This window comes from Rhinatrema bivittatum, chromosome 16 (assembly GCF_901001135.1).
Source record: "Rhinatrema bivittatum chromosome 16, aRhiBiv1.1, whole genome shotgun sequence".
NCBI lineage: Eukaryota > Metazoa > Chordata > Amphibia > Gymnophiona > Rhinatrematidae > Rhinatrema > Rhinatrema bivittatum.
In genome coordinates this window covers 55,700,967-55,722,030 of record NC_042630.1, presented here as the reverse complement: position 1 = coordinate 55,722,030, position 21,064 = coordinate 55,700,967, and the positions used below count along the sequence as shown (strand labels likewise).

Below are 21,064 nucleotides of genomic sequence, written 5' to 3'. Positions count from 1 at the left end.
TACTTCCTTCAGGATCTCCTCCTACCTGTGCATGCCCTGCAGTTTGCCAAGCTGAGGAAATCCTGCAGAAAGTACAGCAGTTCAGGGCTAAATATGATGCGGATTTCATAAATCTGGAGAGGAGGTTGTCAGCCCTGGAGAAGGCCTCTCAGGAGCAGAGGGCATTGGCATATCATGCAGAGGAGATGCCAGTGCCCTCTGCTCCAGAGCAGGATCCTCCAGGTCGCCATCCTCCTCACCACAGGACCCTGCAACATGAAATCCGCATCATATTTAGCCCTGGACTGCTGGAACGACTCCATTCATTTTATTTTTATTTATATAATAATACAAAAATATATAAATTTTCAGTTTGTGATATCATAATTATGAGAATGTTTGAATAGTTTTGTTTATTTTTGTAATTTTAGAAATATTAGTGGACTAAGAATTCTTCTAATGTGACAAACTGTCCATTTATCTATTTATTTAATTTTATATACCGCGGCACGTTCAGAACATCACCTTGGTTTACATGTAACAAAAAATGCAGCAACAGGCTTTACAAGATACATATAAGGGAGGTAATATAGCAACAGGCTTTACATGGCCAAAAACATATGGCACAGATACTGATTAACCAATGGACATATGTACATAACAGAGATAGTGTCGAAAGCAATATAATGTCAGTTAATGATGGGGTGGAGAAGATGGGAGAGTCATAAGGGGGGGGGGGGCGATGGAAGAGATTTCAGAATAAGGGGAGCGGTGGAAAGAGTCAATGAGGGTTTTTCTGGGGGGATGGAGTAAAAGTTCTTAATCGTTCGAGGGAAAAATGTTAGGGGCTGCAGAGGGAGATGCAGGAAGGAGATGGTGGGCGACAGCTAGGCTGGAAATAAGCAGGGTGTGGGGGGAATTGGGGGGGAGGGGAGTTTAGGGGGAGAGAAGTGCCAGAGGGTGAATGTTCTAGACTACAATAGGAGGGAGAGGTTGGCAAAGAGAAGAGGAATCTTCGGTGGAAGGAAGAGATGCGAGCATTGGGGGCAGTAGGAATGGTAGCAATGTTCAGGTGAACACTTGTTTAAAAAGCAATGTCTTGAGATTCTGTTTGAATTTTATTGGACATGGTTCCTGGCAGAGGCTGAGGGGCATGTTGCTGCAGAGGGTGGGTTCTGAGAGGGAGATGGTGCATTCTCTGGTGGACACTAGTTTAGTGAGCTTGGGTGAGGTAGTGTGCAGGGTTGCAAGGTATTGCTTTCTGATTGGTCTGTCAGTGGTGCGAAAACAGAGGTGCTCATTGAACCAACACATGTCTTTGTTGTGGAGGGATTTGTGAATGATGGTGAGCGATTTGAATTTTATACGAGAAAGGATAAGCAGCCAGTGAAGGTGTTTGAGGACAGGGCTGATGTGATCATGTCGGTGGGTATTGGTGAGGATGCGGGCGGCGGCATTCTGGAGCATTTGCAGGGGTTGGATGGCGTTCTTTGGAAGGCCGAGGATGGCATTGCAGTAGTCGAGTTTGGATAGGATGATGGCTTGGAGAACTGTGCGAAAGTCATTCAGATGTAAGAGAGGTTTCAGTTTTTTTAGCGTGTGGAGCTTGAAGAAACCGTCTTTTAGTGTGGCGTTTATGAACTTTTTAGGTTGAAGTGGTTGTCTAGCGTGACTCCTAGACTATGGACGTTTTGGGAAAAGGTGTGTGTGTGTGGGGGGGGGGTATGGTATTGGATGGTAGTATATTGATGCTGTTGTGAGGGGGCGATATGAGGAGGAGTTCAGTTTTTGAGGTGTTGATAGCGAGGTAGTTGTTTGATAGCAGAGAATTGATGGAGTCGAGGGCTGATTCCCAGGTCTTCATGGCACTGGGTAGGGTGTCTGTTATGGGTATGAGGATCTGAACATCATCCGCATAGATGAAGTACGGAAGATTGAGTTTGGATAGGAGGTGGCAGAGGGGAAGGAGGTATATATTGAAGAGTGTGGAGGATAATGAGGAGCCTTGCGGTACACCTTGCATCAGGCTGATTGGGTTAGATTCACATTGTCCAATTTTTACTCTGAATTGCCTGTTAGTTAGATATGATTGAAGCCATTGGAAGGAGGAGCCGGATATGCCGATCTCCTTGAGGCGTTTTAATAGGATATTGTGGTTGACCGTATCGAATGCTGTGGAAATGACAAGGAGGGCTAGGATGTATGCCTGGCCATTGTCAAGAGATTTTAGAATATGGTCGGACAGGGAAATTAGGAGGGTTTCGGTGCTGTGGTGCCTGCGGAATCCGTATTGTAATGGGAATAGTATATTATTCACATTTAGAAAGTCAGTGATTTGGCAATTGATTGTTCTTTCTAAGATTTTTGAAATAAATGGGAGACTGGAGATTGGGCAATAGTTGACAGGGTCAGTTGGGTTTTTTTAAGATAGGTTTTATTATGGCTTGTTTGAGTTGGTTGGGGACAGTGCCATGCGCTTTGGAGCAGTTTATGATGTAGGATATGGGTTGGGAGATGGTTTTGGGGATCGAGAGGAGAGATTTGGTGGGGATGGGGTCTGTAGGGTGCACTGCAAGGTTGATCTTCTTGAGGATGGATTCTATCTCCAAAGGTGGGGTGGACTCAAATGAGTTTAGAACTGTGGTGGTATTTGGTGTTTGGGGTGTGGTGGGGGGAGATGTGGAGGTGGGGAGGTTTGTTACAGGGGAGTTTGAGAGTGGTGGGGCATGGGGGAAGCAGGCCAAGATCTTTTTAAGTTGTTGTGAAAGTATAGGGCGAGTTCTTCACATTTGACTGATTCATTAGTGTCAGGGGTGGGGGGGGAGAGTGGTTTTGGTTAGGGATGAAACAAATTCAAAAAGGGCTCAGGCATTGAATTGATGTTGATGGATTCACAGAGCATAGAAGTCCCTTTTTGTTTTGTCAATGGCTTCTTGGTATGTGTGGAGGTAGGATCGAAATTATGATTGAAGGGCAGGGGATTTGTCTTTGCGCTATTGTTTTTCTAGTTTCCTGAGGTTGTTTTTTAGGGTTTTAAGCTCAGTGGTGTACCAAGGTTTCTTTTTTATGTTGGTAGGGTTGATTGTATGGGATTGAGAAGGGCAGACCTTATTGGCAACGTTGGTGGTGATTTGAGACCATGAAGAAAGGGCGGAGTCTGCGCCTGTGAAGTCTAGTTTGCTGAGCTTGGAGGATAGGGCGGTGATGAGGTTGTCTGTTTTGCATGGTTTGTGGAAATGAATGGTAGTTTTGGTGGAAGGGTGGGTGGGGGTGCTTCTGAATGGCAGGTAGTATCAATGCGGTAGTGGTCAGACCAGGGGATGGGATTATAAGCCGGGGGGGGTCAGATTAAATCAAATGGTTGGTGAATATAAGGTCAAGGGTATGTCCTGCCTTATGTGTGGGGGGTGGAGATTATTTGTTCTAGGCCTAGAGCATGAAGGGATGCCATGAGGGAGTCGCAGGATGATGATAAGGGTGGGGTGTCAACGTGGAGATTAAGATCACCGAGGATGATGGTTGGCGCATTTAAGTCTAGGTGTTTGGTGATGTATTCAATCAGTGGGGATGGGTTGTTTTCAAGGAGGCTGGGGGGAGCATATATTAGACAGATTTGTAGGGTGGTTGATTTGAATAATGCAATTTCCAGTTTGTGTGGGGGTGGGATTGATTGCAGTGTTAGATTAAAGTTCTTTTTGGTGGCAAGAAGTAGGCCTCCACCTCTTTTTTTGCGTCTAGGGATGGAGAAGATGTTATACAGGTCCGTTGGGAGCTGGTTTAGTAGGATCGAGTCGGTGTCCTTTAACCAGGACTCGGTGATGGCGCAGATGTCGGGGCTTTCGTCAAGTAATGAAGTTTTTTTGACAATGGATTGCGCGTTTAGGAGAAGAATCGTGAAGGAGGTGAGGCAAATTAGTTGAGTGAGGGGGAAATCATGATGGGGAGCAGAGATCTGTGTTGTTTGCGCGGGCTAATCAGCTGAAGGACTGGATGTGCGTTGGAGTTGTGTTTGAGGGTGGGAATGGGGTATGAGATCATGGTGGGGGGATGATAGGGGAAACTGCTCGGTGTCGGTGGGTATGAGAGGTTGAATATTAGGAGGGGGGATGTTCGTTGAGGGGGTGATGATGGTGCGTTGAGGCAGCTGAGGCTATTATGGGGGGGTAGGGGGTAAAGGAATGGTGTAAGGTGGGACCAGGGAGAGGGGGGAGGTTGGACAGAAACCTTTATGGGGGGGCGGGGAATAGTGAAAGAGTCTGGGGGGTCTGGGGGGCCTACACAAAGGGGTATGTTAAGGGGCAGGCCCCTTTGGCGCGCGGCACCAGGGGCTGGCGCTTACTTTTAAGTCCTCTGGTCTCCGGGTCATGACGTGTCCAAGGGGCAGGTCGAAGAGGCCGCATGATAGGCCAAGGGAGATGGCATCCTCGTGGTGGTCAGCGAGTGCAGCCGGGCTCAGGGACCCCGATGGGTTGAGGCGCCGGTTGCGCTGAGCGGAAGGAGCGGCAGAAGGAGGTAAGACGCAGGCTGGCACTTACATTTAAGTCCTCGGGTCACCGGGTCGTGACGTGTCCGAGGGGCGGGTCGAAGAGGCCACGTTGTAGGCTGAGGGAGATGGTGTCCTCGTGGTGGCCGCAGAGCGCAACCTGGCTCAGGGACCCCGATAGATTGAGGCACCGGTTGCGCTGAGCGGACGGAGCGACAGTGTGTTTGATTACATTTATAGCTGTTGTTCCGTATTTATTTATTACTATACTATTAAAAAAGTTATTTAACTTATTAATAATAATTATTCCTCAATTAAATAGTATGGTACTAAATTACAGAGAGCAGACATATACGTATTATAATTCAACAAATTTCAGTGTTTTTACTAGTATGGCACTCAGTCATACACTTTTTTAAAACGTTCAGTCTAGTTGAATTAGCACAAGTTGTATACTTGTGAGCAGTACCGCCAACATCAAGGCTTCAACCATGGCTACTGCATCTTTCAAACGGGCCAATGCAATATTGTGCACTAGGGATGTGCAGAGGGACGCCATACGTTGCATTCGTGATACGTATTCGTCGGGGGGCAGATACGTTGCATACGTCCGTATGGCGCCTTGATACGGTTATATGTCAAATCCTATTTGTTACCCGGCTAAAATTAAAATTTACTACAACCCCCCACCCTCCTGACGCCCCCAAGACTTACCAAAACTCCCTGGTGGTCCAGCGGGGGGTCCGGGACCCATCCCCTGCACTCTCACACCCTCGGTACCAGTTCAAAATGTCGCCGATAGCCTTTGACCTACTATGTCACAGGGGCTACCGGTGCCATAGGCCAGCCCCTGTCACATGGTCATTGGCGCCATCTTGTGCTCCTATCATGTGACAGGGGCTGACCAATGGCACCGGTAGCCCCTGTGACATAGTAAGGGCAAGGCTATCGGTGCCTTTTTGATTCCTGGCACCCGACGGCACGAGTGCAGGAGATCGCTCCCGGACCCCCGCTGGATCCCCAGGGGCTTTTGGCCAGCTTGGGGGGGCCTCCTGACCCCCACAAGACTTGCCAAAAGTCCAGTGGGGGTCCGGGAGCGACCTCCTGCAATCAGGCCGGCCCCTAGGAGAAGGGCGTCGCCAAACAGGAAGTCCAAACGCTGGCATGCAAGCCACAGGCACAGCTAGGCCTCTCAGGCCCTGGAGCAAGTCCCGGATGGAACACAGGTGAGACCCTGGCTTCGGAGCAGCCTCCGGTGGAAGGTGAGAGACCACCTGTAGTGCAGCAACAGGGGGGATCGCAACATTCCCTTTCTAATAATTCCCAACATTCTGTTTGCTTTTTTGACTGCCGCAGCACGATCAGGCCACATTGAAGCTTTCTGTGCCCAATATCTCAAGGGATCTGAGTCCATGTTCTGAATTGGCTCAGACAGAAAACTCTTAACATGCATTTCTGAAACATTCTCTAGTAGGTAAGGCTCAGCAGTCACTCTTCTGTCAACAGCTGATGTGCTTGCCTGTGACATGGCAGCCAGTTCATTAAACTTGGAATGACTACTAATATGGTGTGTCATGTGAGGGGAACAGCTGATAGTAATTGAGCAGGATGGAGTTGGAGACTGAGAGGATGATCCTATTCCTAATTCTTTTTCATCATTATCACTGGCACAGACCCTCATTAAATGCATCAGTATATACTATGAAAGGCTTGAGGACATGCACCATTTGTGCAAAGTTTGTCCCGTCCTGACATCCAAGAGGACTTTCCAATCCAATTTCAGATGACATTGACAAATCATGAAGAGGTGTCTGCTGTTCATACAACCTCTCCAACATAAGGTAAGTGGAATTCCATCTGGTAGGCAAATCCTGAACAAGGTTGTGCAATTGTTCCCCAACTGCTATTTGCCTCTCTCTGAGTTTCTTCCCACTTTTCACAGTGCGAGTGAAATGTACAGCTATTTTGAAACACTTTTCAATTAACCGCTTCAGGACTTGACTAGTACCACCTTCCTTGCCACTTATCCCCAAAGCATCCCTCACTACCAGGTGCAGGGTATTTGCAAAGCATTGGATGCCCTTGAATCCACCATTAGCCAGAGCCTTAATAATATTGGCACCATTGTCAGTAATGAAATATCCATTTAAACATTCCATATCACTGCTTCTAAGGAGCCCATTCCATCCTTCCATCATCCCTTGAATTGCCTGTAAGATATTTTCTGAAGTGTGGCTCTTGTCTAGCACTTGAGCATGCAGTAAAGCCCACCGGTATCCTGGCAAAACCTTTTTGGAGTTGCTGGTGCTACTGCTGCTACATCTTACAGGCAGGGCCAATGCAAGGGGATTGGGTGCCCTAGGCACCTTCAGCCTTGCGCTGCCCCCCCTTGCCCCCAGCCCCATCCCCAGTCGCAGCACCAACTCCTCCCCACCCTCCCAACTCCCCCCCAAAAGAAAACTCACAAATCACCTGGTGGTCCAGCGGGGGCCCGGGAGCCATCTGCCGCCCCCGGGTTGTCGGCTGCCACTAATCAAAATGACGCTGGTGGCCTTCAGCCCCTACCATGTGGCAGGGGCTACCGGTGCCATTGGTTGGCCCCTGTCACATGGTAGGGGCTAAAGGCCACCGGCGCCATTTTGGTTAGTGGAAGCTGAGGCTCTGGGAGCAGCAGATCACTCCCAGACCCTCCGCTGGACCACCAGTTGGGCATTAAGTGGGTAGCACTGGAGGGGAGGCAGGGTGAGGCAGGGGCTGGTAGAATTTTGAAAGGGCACTTTTTGCCCTTTCAAAATTCTGCCACCTGCCATGGTGCCCCCTAAGTCTCGGCACCCTAGGCACAGGCCTAGCTCACCTAGTGGTTCCTCCGGCCCTGCTTACAGGTAATGCCTCATCCAGCTGCCACCAATATGCTGTTAGAAACTATGCATGCATTGCATTCATACTAGTCCAAATATCAGTGGTGAGAAGGATGCTCCTCCCCTTTGCCCTTGCCATCACAATCTGCATTTCAGCACAACATTTTGAGTATAGGGAAGGCAGCACCTGATGGCTAAATGTAGTTCTTGAAGGAAGTTTGTAGTAAGAGGCAAAAAAATGGATCAGCTGCTTAAATCCATCATTCTCTACTAGAGATGTGAATCGGAACCAGAATCTGATCGGTTGAGGTTCCGATTCAAATCTTAAAATTTTTATCGCCCGGTCCGATTGTTTTTTTGATTATCGGCTGCACCCGATCCGATAACCAAAAAACCCTCCCCCACCCTCCCGAACCCCCAAAAACCATTTTAAAATTACCTGGTGGTCCAGTGGAGGCGTGGGGAGCGATCTCCCGCTCTCAGGCCATCGGCTGCGTTAATAAAAATGGCGCCGATGGCCCTTTGCCCTTACCATGTGACAAGGTAACATCTTCAGGTAATTTTTCCCGTAACAGGAAAAAGAAATAAGGTAAAGATTAGCATGACAGGTTAATAACAAAACTGAATGACTATCTGGGACATCTGCATCCTAACCAGGCATTAGGAGAAGAACATGGAATAGAAGAGAATTTATTACTCAAGAAAGATGATAATTGTGATGGTAGAAAGAATGTATAAGAAACATTCAAATACTTAATAATACACTTGCAATGAAACGTTAGACTAAATAAAGCCCCCAGTTCCAAAACTTTAGGCCTCAATAATAAAAATTGCTTCCTTCTCTTCTGTGTTCATCATGCAAGGTCTGGATAGGCACAGACTTTCAAATTCAGGAAAAGTTCTGAGCAGTGGTGAAAAAAACATTCTAAGGATCCAATCTTTATCAGAATCCAAAAGAAACAATCAATGATGCTGGTTTAACCAAATCCTTCTGAGAGGTTTCCAAAACAGCTGTTAAATCTAATGGCACCTACAGTGCCCTTCTTAAAAGAAGGTATGTAGTAGGCTCTCGAAATAAATGGAAATGTCTGTTCCGGAATTTTCGGTCACATATTTTTTCCACATTCTTTAGGAGCCACAGATAGGTCTTTAGGGAAATTAATGAAACACAGGTTCTCCGCTTTCACTAGGTTTTCCAAATGTTCTAATCTAGATGTAAACCATTTATTTTCTTTCAAATAGTTTATATTTGGTTGGATAAGTGCAAGGTAATGCATATTGGGAAAAATAACCCATGCTATAGTTACACAATGTTAGGATGCATATTAGGAGCTACTACCCAGGACAGAGATCTAAGCATCATAGTGGATAACACTTTGAAATCATCAACTTAGTGTGCTGAGGAAGTCAAAAAAGCAAACAGAATGTTGGGAATTAATGGGAAGGGAATGGTTAATAAAACGGAAAATGTCATAATGCCTCTGTATCGCTCCATGGTGAGACCGCACCTTGAATACTGGGTACAATTCTGGTCGCCGCATCTCAAAAAAGATTTAGTTGCTATGGAGAAGGTACAGAGAAGGGCAACCTAAATGATAACAGGAATGGAATAGCTCCCCTATGAGGAAAGACTAAAGAGGTTAGGACTTTTCAGTTTGGAGAAGAGACAGCTGAGGGGGGATATGATAGAGGTGTTTAAAATCATGAGAGGTCTAGAACGGGTAGATGTGAAGCAGTTATTTACTCTTTCGGTTAATAGAAGAACTAGGGGGCACTCCATGAAGTTAGCATGTGGCACATTTAAAACTAATCGGAGAAAGTTCTTTTTCACCCAAAGCTTCATTAAACTCTGGAATTTGTTGTCAGGGGACGTGGTTAGTGCAGTTAGTTTAGCTGTGTTTAAGAAAGGATTGGATACATTTTTGGAGGAGAAGCCCATTACCTGCTATTAATTAAGTTGGCTTAGAAAATAGCCACTGCTATTACTAGCAACAGTAACATGGGATAAACTTTGGGGCAGATTTTCAAAGGGTTATGCGCCTAAGATACGTGCGTAACCCCCGAAAAGCTGCCCCTTCCACCCCGTGCGTGCGCCGAGCCTATCTTGGTACGCAAGCACTGGGATGCGCGTAAGTACTGGGGCTTTCCTGGGGGGGCGTGTCACAGGGGCATTCTGGGGGTGGGGCTCTGGGCGTGGTACTGGCCCAGGGGCGTTCCGGGGGCGTGGCCACCTGCCGGCACGCGCAATTTACACCTGCTTTGGGCAGGCGTAAATTGTTAAATAAAGGTGGGGGGAATTAGTTAGGGCTGGGGGTTGGGTTAGATACGGGAAGGGAGGGGAAGGTGTGGGGGGGGCCAGATGGACAGTTCCCTCTGAGGCTGCTCCGATTTTGGAGCGTCCTCGGAGGGAATGGAGGATGGCGGCTCGGCGAGCGCAGGCTGCCAATTTTGCACAGCCTTGCGCACGTCAACCTGTATTTTATAATTTATATGTAAAATCACATGAAGAATGTCACACTTCAGACAGACACTCAGTGGGCCTAGCCATATTCAATACATACAGCAAAAAATAATATATTCTTTCTGCATATAAAGTCATGATGTAGGCAAAATATGTCAGATTGACTAATCACAGTCTCAATTCTGCATTTTAGTTCAACAACTTAAGTCTTAGGTCACTATTAGTCAACAGGTCAGCATGTCCTAAGTTCAAATTATAATTATCTACAATTATCTATATGCACAGCACATTTTGTTACTGATAAGAAAGGATCATGAATATTTCTAATTAGGAAACCTTGACTTGTAGCCTTTTTATCCTTTATCTCATCCATAGAGCCAAAAGGTCTGACAATACAACCTTAAGCATCAGTTACATTTCCTTTATTCTTATTATGATCTAAAGATGGTTATTAGGGATGTGAATCATTTTTTGATGATTTAAGAAATTGTCCGATATTTTTTAAATCATCATTACAATAGATACAATAGAAATTCCCCCGATTTATCGTGAAAAATCGTTAATCGAGTTAGTGTCCACTAATGGGAGTTATTTGAGGGGAGGGCGGGAAAACCGGCATACCAAAACAACCCCTAAACCCACCCCGACCCTTTAAAACTAATGCCTTACCCTTCCCCACCCTCTTGAACCCCCCAAAATGTTTTAAATTACCTGGTGGTCCAGTGGGGGGTCCCGGCATGATTTCCGGCTCTCGGGCCATTGGCGCCATTTTGGCTGCCACTAATAAAAATGGCGCCGATGACCCGATAAAAAAAAAAAAACCACCCGACCCTTTAAAACGTACCCCTTAGCCTCCCCCACCCTCCCAAACCCCCCCCAAAATGTTTTAAAATTACCTGGTGGTCCAGTGGGGGCACGGGGAGCGATCTCCCGCTCTCGGGCCATCGGCTGCCACTAATAAAAATGATGCCGATGGCCCTTTGCCCTTACCATGTGACAGGGTATCCGTGCCATTGGCCGGCCCCTGTCACATGGTAGGAGCACTCCAGTGCACTCCAGTGCTCCTACCATGTGACAGGGGCCGGCCAATGGCACGGATACCCTATCACATGGTAAGGGCAAAGGGCCATCGGCACCATTTTTATTAGTGGCAGCCAATGGCCCGAGAGCGGGTGATCGCTCCCCGTGCCCCCACTGGACCACCAGGTACTTGTAAAAGGTTTTGGGTAGGGTCAGGAGGGTGGGGGAGAGTTTTTTGTTTATCGGATCGGGTGCAGCCACTAAACAAAAAACCAATCGGGTCGGACGATAAACATTTTAAGATTTGAATATGAACCGGAACCGATCCGGTTCTGATTCACATCTCTAATGGTTAGTGTGTACTTAAACAATCAAATATTTTTGGCCTATTCTAATCTTTAAATTGCATAAGCATAAAGCTAAATTGGACAGAAAGATGCAATAAACCATTTTAATTTCCTCAGTGCTTATTTTACAGAGGAGATTTCCTGCTGGGTGGTGGATGGAGAAGGCCTCAACTGAAGGTGATGACTCACCAGAAGGACGCTGAGTTCCAGGTGGGTCATTGGTGGTTCCCACTGGGATGTGGTGGTGGGACACCCAGTCTATATATATAGGGGTGGAACTGATATTCATTGTTATGGCTCAGGTAAGATGTTTACACAATAAAGCCTGTGACTTTATTTACACAAGAAATGTTGTCAGAGTTTTCTTATGAGATTGCAAGGGAGTGGTGAGTGTGGATGGGCCAAGAGGTCTCGCTACCCATGCTATAAACTTTTTCACTCAATTTTATTGAGTTTCCAAAACAAATACAACAGAATAGTGAAATAAATTCAACATTACACAATATTATTATTATTATTTTATTTGGTGTTTACCTCTCAGTGTTTTTATGTTCATATAACCAATGCCTGAAAAGTATTATAAACAGAACTGGCATTCCCTTCTGGCAAAATACTCATTTAGAAGTTGTACTTTTTTAATGTTTCCCTACTAAATCTCTTGTGTTCATGTGAGGCTTTAGCAAAATAATGTAGCATTTGGGAATAAATATACAACCCAGAAGTCCAGCACTGGAAGCCAGGATAGCAAATATCTCCACAGCCACCATGTATTTGCCTTTGGTGCTCAGGTACGCTGGGATGAAGGAGACCCAAACACTGCAGAACACCAGCATACTGAAGGTGATAAACTGGGCCTCATTGAAAGTATCAGGCAACTTCCTTACTAGGAACGCAACAACAAAACTTAACAATGCCAGAAATCCCATGTATCCAATCATAATGTAGAAAGCAGTTACAGATCCCTCATTACACTGTAATATCATTTTCCCTGTTTCAGATTGTGTGTCAAATTCTGGGAATGGAGGAGACATGAGGAGCCACACAGTGCATATCAGGGCTTCACCCACTGAACACAGAAGAACAAGATAGATGGATATTCTGGTCTTTAACCATTTCTTAAACCTGCTGCCAGGTCTCGTAGCATTGAAGACCATAGCAACTGTGAGGGTTTTAGCCAATATAGAAGAAATAGAAACAGAAAATATAATCCCAAATGCAGGTTGTCGTAGAAGACAGGTCACCTTTAGAGGGCGACCAATGAATAACAAGGAGCAGAGAAAGGACATCATAAGGGAAATGAGCAGGATGAAGCTGAGATCACGATTATTTGCTTTCACTAGGGCTGTATCTTTATGTTTCTTAAAAATTACCATCACTCCAGCAGTTACCATAGAAAAGAAAATAGCAACAGACGCTAAAGCCAGACCCAAAGGCTCCTCATAGGAAAGGAAGTCAATGGTTCTTGGGATGCATCGATTTTTCTCCTGATTTGACCACTGATCTTCTGGGCAGGGCTCACAGTTTTCCATATCTATCCAGAAAACAAAAGTTTAAAAAATGTCACCAATAGATTAGAATCATTAGTTTCAGAAGATAACAACAGCACCCAAAAAGGACCGTAGATGGATATCAGAACTTTTGGGGTTTTTTTTTTTATCATTGGTTTACTTAAGAAGGCATCTTGGGAGGACCTTAAAGGAGAAGCAACTCATAACCAGTCCTTTATAAAATATGGACCTCTTCCACTTGGAGTCTTGAAGGTCAAGATTTTATATTTGGGTGGTCAGACTACTGGTAGACAGTGTAGTTTACATAGAGAGGGCATGATTGTCTTTTGCAAACTTCTAGCATTTGGGCTATGAAATTCTGTATGAGCCAGAGCTGATGTAAACCCTTAGATGTAAATCCATGAAATAGTGTACAACAGAAATTTAACCATGAAGTTATCATGGCATGGACCAAAGAGATCAAACTTGTCCTTTCAATGAAATGACAGAATTTTCCACAGCTGATGTAAGAGAAAAAGGAGGCAGTAGAACCATTCCCATGAATTCTACTTTCCAACTGATTTTAAGCCATGTATTGTTGTTCCGGATGTAAAATCTCCTGTCTTTCATAGGTAATGAATGGAAAGAATACCACTGACCTTGACAGCTGTCTAAGATCCTCCCCTTCATCTGTTTCATATCATTCATACGGCTTGGCTCACCTACCATTCTTCATTTTACTCACCCATCATGTTGGTGATTTCTCCTTCAGGACATGGGACACAGTCATAGCAGCAGAGGGGTTTTCCTTTCTGAGGGGCTTTCCTGTATCCAGGAGGGCAGCTCTCACTGCACACAGAACGAGGAATCTGGGGTGTGAAATGAGTCAAAAGAAAGGTAATCTAGGTGAAGCACTGAGAGAAGAGGATCACCTTGCTGGTGGCTGAAAAGAATCTGTAAGCACTGCATGGGGAAATTTTTAAAACATAAAAGTATTGGGGAGAAGTAAATTATTGGGGTCTATTATTCAGTGTGTTTGTGTATCTGTATTGAATAGGTAGTCAGAAAGGCAGACAAAAAAAACAGAAGTTTGTGTGTTTTGTATTACTGAACCCTCCCACCCTTCTCCCCTAGCTCATCCTTTAATTTATAGTCAGTTGACACTTTCATACAAAAAAATAAATACAAATTAATCAGTCTTTTAACATAAATTCCCTGCACCTTATCAAGAGTTTAATCATTCCTTGGTAAGTCACTACCAGATATATAGTAAATACAGTGATACATTTAAAGGACCCTAATTGTACACAGTCCTATTCCCATAGCAACCTAAAACTGGGTCATTTATCAAATTGCGTTATGGCATTTTTGCATGCATTAAGTACCTTTAATGCATGCGAAAATACCTTAATGCATGCGATAGCACCATAACGCATGGTGCAATGGAAATCTGAAAAAGAGGAGGAGTTAGAGGTGGGCTGGGTTTGCAAATCCTTTTGCATGTTGTGATGTTTTTGCTAGTATGAAGCTCCTGGAAAACCAGCCTAGCTATCAGGGACTTTGGATGAGAGAGAGAGAGAAAGAGAAAGAGAGAGACTGGCCATAATATCCTCATACTAGATAGGTCTTTATATCTCTATAGGAGGTCCATCTAGTAACTCGAGGTGAGGTTTAGGTATTAGTGTAGGGATTAGGGGTCACTTTGACTTTCAGAGTGAGACGTACGAACAGAACAGTGCTCTCTTGTGAAGATATGATGTCCTTCGGAGTGAGGAAACTCACCCAAAGATGAGATTTGTGCAAAGTTTTCTCAACCTACCTTGATGGACTCTCTACCTGGGTAACATCGGTTGAAAATAGGATGGGTTTGAAGGACATGTCGCTATGGGTTCCCCATTGGCCCCAGGTGTGGCAAATTTATATGTCACAAGATTCGAAGAAACCCAAGTTTATCAGTCCATAGTTTTTCAACATGTACAATTATGGACAAGATATATTGATGACATATTTCTCATTTGGCTTGAAACAGAACAGATACTTAAGATTTCAGCAGAGAGGATATCCCAAGCGAGCTATCAAGAGAGCATTCATCCATGCGGATTTTTCAGATAGGGATCAATTGTTACAGTACAAAGCAAAGGCAGCAGAAAGAGACACTTGTCTGTGTGCTTACACACTAATCTCACCAAAAATATCAAAGAAATCATTCAATGTAATTGGCATGTCCTTCAAATTCATCCTATTTTCAACCGCACCCCAATGTTTTTATATTCCAGAGGAACAAATATTTTTTTTTTTTTTTTTTTTTGTTGAAAATAATTTTTATTGAAAAAGGTGAACAAGTACAAACAGAACAATATCCTGAACACAGTCATAACAGTACAATAAGTACACTTTCCATACATAAGAATCAAAGGTTCACCTTTCTAATGAAAAGAAAGAAAAGGAAAAAAGAACAAGAAAAAGAAACAGAAATAAACATAGGAGGAAAAGAAGGAAAATAAATAAAGAAAAAAGATATCTATACAATCACCCATGTAAGGAGAAAAGTCATAATATAATGTAAATATGTGTAACATAAGCAATCTAAGCTACTCAGCATCTAATTGCAATGAAACAGTATATTCGTCAAGCGGCTTCCACACCTGAGACCAGGACTCCAGTCTACGAAATTTGATCGCCATAGCCTTCTCATACTTACTATACATACTTACAGAGTTCCACCACATATATTCAGATAGTAAACTGCTCTGTTTCCAATGGGTCGTGATATTATGTAGTGCTGTAAGCATCAAAAAATCTAACAATTGGCCTTGAGTGGAATTAAGAGTAAGGGCTGGGTCTCTACTACGGAGAATAACCAAAGTATATGAAATAGAGTAGTTAAGAGGGAGTATAGTAGAGATGATGGTCCAAATCTGGGTCCAGAAACGATGCACTGGTGGGCAATAAAATAGCATGTGGGATAGAGTACCATTAGGGCCTCCACATGACCAACAAGCATGAGTCTGCAATAATCCCGCTCGGTATAACTTCCAAGGGGTCCATAATGCTCTATTCATAATAAAATAGGAGGTTTGAGTCAAACTCGAGGATAAAGAAATCCGAACAGATTTCTGCCATAAATTTTGCCATTGATTAGAATCCAAATGCACGTCTAAAGTGGACATCCAGAGGGATTGTAATCCTGTAAGGGAGCTGAGTGGCATCTTTACTTTAAGAAGTTTATAAATTCTAGAGGCTAGGTGTCCTTTGTCTCCATAAAGCATGTAAAAGGAAAGCAAAGGAGGCTCGGTGGGAGACATAAGAGCAGTACCATCTTTGTCTTGTAATGCATGGCGCAACTGTACCCAAGCATAAAACTGAGAGGATGGTAGGCTATGCTTGTCCTGGAGAGAAGTAAACGGAAGCAATTGCCCATTATCTAATATTGTAGAAAGAAACCATATCCCACATGATTGCCAAATGGGCCAGTTAAGAGCCCGGCCTCCTATTTTAATAGTTGGGTTATGCCAAAGTGGAGCAAACTTGGAGTAAGCCCAAGAAGGGATGTGGTGAGGTCGCAGCTTATCAAATGTAGAAATTGCAAGGTAGAGAGATTTCATAACAGGGTTAGTTCTGGCGCTAGGTGGCAATGGTATGCCTGGAAAATATTCAGCTGGGGCCTGGGGCAAAAGGGACTGTTCTATAGTTAACCATCTTGGGGGAGGAAATAAAGAGTTCTCCATGGAAAAGTAGTGAGAACCTTGTTGTAGAATAAAAGCTTGATGATATAACTGGAAGTCCGGGAAGTTAACCCCTCCATATTTAGTTGGACGTTTCAATTTAGCAAGGGCAATCCGAGGGGTCTTATTGTGCCATAAAAACTTAGTAAGGATCCGATCTAGTTGTTTATAAAAAGCGTTGGAAAAAAAAATAGGTATCATGGAAAGGACATATGTGATTCGAGGCGCAAGGACCATTTTTATTGAGTCTAGACGACCCCACCAACTTAAGTGTAAAGGAGACCAAGCCAGTGTGGCATCTTTGAGTTGACGAAGAGTTGACTCTTCACATTGGGAAACCGTTAAGTCAATGTCCATATAAAACTTAATGCCTAAATATTTAAGGCCGCTCCTTACCTTCTGAATTGGAAGAGTACCCAAATCTATGAGGGAGCCGAGAAAGTTTAAAGGAAGCAACTCAGTTTTATGCCAATTAATCTTATAACCAGAGACCGAAGAGTAAGCAGAGATAAGATTAAAAAGGGAAGAGAGAGAAGAATCAGGATTAGTGAGGAAGAGAAGAACATCATCGGCGTAAGCTGATAATTTGTATACATGATCCCCAATCTGAAGGCCCTCTATATTCACTGATTGCCGTATAGACAATAATAAGGGTTCCAAAGCCAGGTTGAAAAGTAATGGGGAGAGTGGGCATCCTTGTCGGGTGCCTCTGTGTAAAAAAAAGGGGGCAGAAGAGTGGCTATTGAGAAATAAAAAGGCCTTGGGAAAAGAATATAAAATTTTGACCCATGATAAAAATACTGGACCAACTCCAAACCATTCCAAAGAAGCCCACAAAAAAGGCCACTCAACACGATCAAATGCCTTTTCCGCATCTAATGATATGGCCACAGCTGGTATCGATAGGGAGGGGGCTTGATGTAGGATATGCAAAAACAGGCGGGAATTATTGGCAATTAATCTACTTTTGAGGAAACCGGATTGATCAGGATGGATAATTGAGCACAGTATCCGAGATAATCGGGTAGCTAGTATTTTTGCAAAAATTTTGTAGTCCGTATTTAATAAGGATATCGGTCTATAATTGGATACAGAGGCTGGATCCCGACCTGGCTTCGGAAGAACTACTATACTGGCTTCAGTAAAACTAGAGAGGCCATCAGGAGTTGAGGAGAGCAGAGAAGTATAATAAGAGCATAAATGTGGAGCAAGCAAGTCTTTAAAAGCGTAATAAAAATCAGTGGATAGTCCGTCAGGTCCGGGAGCCTTGCCCAATGCTAGTGTAGTAATAGCTGTAGTAATATCCTCTTGGGTAAGAGGATTGTCCAACATGGAAGACTGTTCTGCAGTAAGAGTTGGATGGGCTATGTTCTCAAGAAAACGATGTATGCCGTCCGTTGATGGATCCGTTTCAGCCTGATAAAGAGACTCATAAAAAGAACGAAACTCCTGAAGAATGGCGGCATCGGTGGTCAGGGGCATTTGAGAAGAGGATAAAATCATTTCAATTCGTTGTCGCTCTTGTCGTTTTTTGAGATATGAAGCCAACAGGTGGCCACACTTATTATTTTCAGCATAGTATGTTGCCTTGGTCCGAGAAAGGCCTAGGTGGACTTGAGAACTCAAATGTTGATTATAGCGATACCTTGCCTTCAATAGCTCAGTTAAGGAGGGCAGAGTAGGGTCGGAGATATGTTTATGTTCCAATAAATCCACTTCTTGCTGCATTTGGAGTAGGGTAGCTCGATACATTTGTTTACTCTTGATAGAATAACTGATAATAGATCCTCTGATTGTTGCTTTAAAAGCTTGCCATAGAGTATCTGCCGAGATCCCTGGAGTAGAATTGAACCGAAAATATTCCTCAATTTGTAGTTGTGTAGCGGATATGAAAGCAGGATCCGCCAACAGCGAAGGATTAAATCGCCATCTATGTTCAATAGAAAATGGAGAGAATAATTTAATCGTAATCTGTACAGCTGCATGATCAGAGATCAGGATGGGTTGTATAGAAGCTGCAGTAACATATTGAACTAGTTGTTTAGATACGAGAAAAAAGTCTATTCTAGAATAAGTATTATGTGGAGCTGAGTAGAAGGAATAATCTTTTGTTGTAGGATGGAGTAAACGCCATGGGTCAGAAAGCCCTTGGGATTGTATCAATTCCCGCAGAGTGGTACACGATTTCGTTATATGTGGGCGCAGTTTAGTGGTTCTATCGAGGAAGGGGTCTAAAACTTGATTAAAGTCTCCACCAAAAATTATTGGTGACAGTGGGAGAGCAAGTATGCGTGCGAACACGTTTTGAAAAAAGTCCGGATCATCCACATTGGGAGCATAGATATTCAATAAGACATAATCCTGTTGCGCGATTTGGACTTGAGCCAGGGACCATCTACCATCCTCATCAGACGAGGAGTGAAGGATTTTGGCATCCAATCGTTTGTGGAGTAATATCGCAGTGCCCCTTTTTTTTTTTAACTGCAGAACTGAATAGTACCTGACCTACCCACTGTTGTTTAAGTTTAAGCGCCTCATCAGGCGAGAGGTGGGTCTCTTGCAGGAAAGCGATGTCTGTGTGAAGGGTTTGGAGGTATGTCAAGATCTTCTTCCTCTTGATTTGGTGTGTGAAGCCGTTGACATTCAAGGAAATGAGTTTAATATCAGTGATTGATGTAGCCATGAGTCTGGAAAGTTAGCAGATGCTGGGTAGCATATCAGCGGAGGCTTGTAAGAATGATTCTTGGGTGAGTACAGTATGATAGAGGAGAAAAAAATATGTTGTAACGCTCCATGATGAGAACTTAACAAATGAGAAAGGCAGATAAAAAAAAACCACATGAGAGGAAAATTATTAGCCATACAGGCTGATTGAAAACAACGAGCCTCTTGTAGTGCCAGAGGACGCATGTAACCATCTGCTCACGCCAGACCTATATACACAACGATTTTGAACCCCATTAATATCCAGGAAGAATATGAGGATCAGTCTTTTTTAATGTTTTTTGTCCTACTTTTTTTTTTTTTTTTGTGTTCTTGTTGATTGCGACCGCCACTCTCTGAAAACTTCTAGTGGCCGAAGTAATGAATATAATGTCCAAGTAATAGCTGGGGAGAACCCTCTCACCTCGCTTCAAGTTATCATATCTGAAGCAGGATCATGAGACCGCAAAAATTCTTCCAGAGCTACCGGGCTAGTGAAGGTTTGCGTGCGATTATGATAGGTTATTTTCATTTGAGCAGGGTACAGTAGGCCGTACTGTGCCCCTAAGAGCTTGAGACGAGGCCGTAGCGCCAGGAAGCTTTTCCGTTTCGCCGCTGTTGCTTTAGCAAAATCAGGAACAAAAAGAACAGTGTTACCTTGAAAGGTAAGAGGAGTTTGAGATTTCGCCGCCGCTAGAATAAGCTGAGTTTGAGGATAGCGAAGAATCTTGAAAATTAGAGGCCGCGGGTATTTCGCTCCTCGCAAAGGTCTAGCTGGTATGCGGTGTGCTCTCTCGATTTCCAAGGGTTTATCAAATTGTATCTTTAAGATAGATGGGATAAGGTGCAGAAGAAATGCTATAGCATCAGATCCTTCAGCTCCTTCTGGGATGCCAAGCACACGAAGATTGTTCCGCCTATTTCTGTTAGATAAATCTTCAATTTCAGACTGCATTTGTGCAATCTCCTGGCGGATAGTTGGAATAGATGACGCAGTCAGTAATAAAGAAGAGGTCTGGGCCTCGATGTCATCCAAACGGGTTTGAAAGTGCGCCATTTGTTGAGCTACAGATTGCAGCTCATTTCTAATCGCTGTCGTTGCATCGGTATTTACCTGAAGCATGTCTTTCAATTGTTTAAGCTCGATTAAAACAAGATCCGCAGATGCCATGGTTTTACCGGCGGTTGATTTTTCGGGCGTAGGAGGGTCTGGTTTCGCTCGTTTCGACCCTGAAACCGCCGCAAACGCCGCATCGATCTTCCCAGTTTTGGCCAGCGACATCCTAGTATGAAGGTAAGCGGTCGCGATCCAAAAAAAAAATAAAAATGTAAGGGGTTAGTAGAAAAGTTTAAGCGAGGTCTGGCGGAGCTCACTGGTTAGGCGGCCATCTTGGTCGCTGCTCAAGAGCGCCCCCCAGAGGAACAAATATTAAACAGCACATAGTCAGAGCAGCAGTTCCTGACATGACTTAATCCCATGTTGAAGAAAATGGTCATAAAACCTGTGGAATATGTGATTTCTGCAGCACTACTATGGTTGGTACATCTTGGAAAGATCCTAACACAGGATACATGGTCAAACAAAAACACAGCACTAATTGCAACAAAGACCATGTAAAATACGCTCTACAATGCCCCTGTCCTAAAATATATATAGGACGCACATCCAGGAAAATTAAAACCAGGCTCATAGAACATCGGAGCTGCATGAATACCAAAGATCTCAAGGCACCCATTGTACCACATAGCGTTTCCAAAGGACATATTTTTGCAGTAGGGATGTGAATCGTTTTTTGACGATTTAAAATATCATCCGATATATTTTAAATCGTCAAAAATCGTTAGGGCCACGATACAATACCAATTCCCCCGATTTATCTTCAAAAAATCGTAAATCGGGGGAAGGCAGGAAAACCGGCACACTAAAACCCCCTAAAACCCACCCCCGACCCTTTAAATTAAATCCCCCACATGCCTTAAATTACCTGGGGGTCTAGCGGC

General features: G+C 44.0%; 1 protein-coding gene across 2 annotated transcripts in view; it reads right to left on the bottom strand.

Annotated features, from left to right (window-relative positions):
* Window positions 1–11,677: 11,677 nt before the first annotated feature.
* LOC115078705 (vomeronasal type-2 receptor 26-like) overlaps window positions 11,678–21,064 on the bottom strand; it is a 163,133-nt gene continuing 153,746 nt past the window's right edge. For both annotated transcript variants that reach the window (XM_029581681.1, XM_029581682.1), the window contains 2 exons: window positions 13,381–13,504; window positions 11,678–12,679 (listed from right to left, as the gene is read on the bottom strand). In XM_029581681.1, the coding sequence (XP_029437541.1) occupies window positions 11,784–12,679; window positions 13,381–13,504 (1,020 nt within the window). In that variant the 3' untranslated portion in view covers window positions 11,678–11,783. The remainder of the gene's footprint in view (window positions 12,680–13,380; window positions 13,505–21,064) is intronic.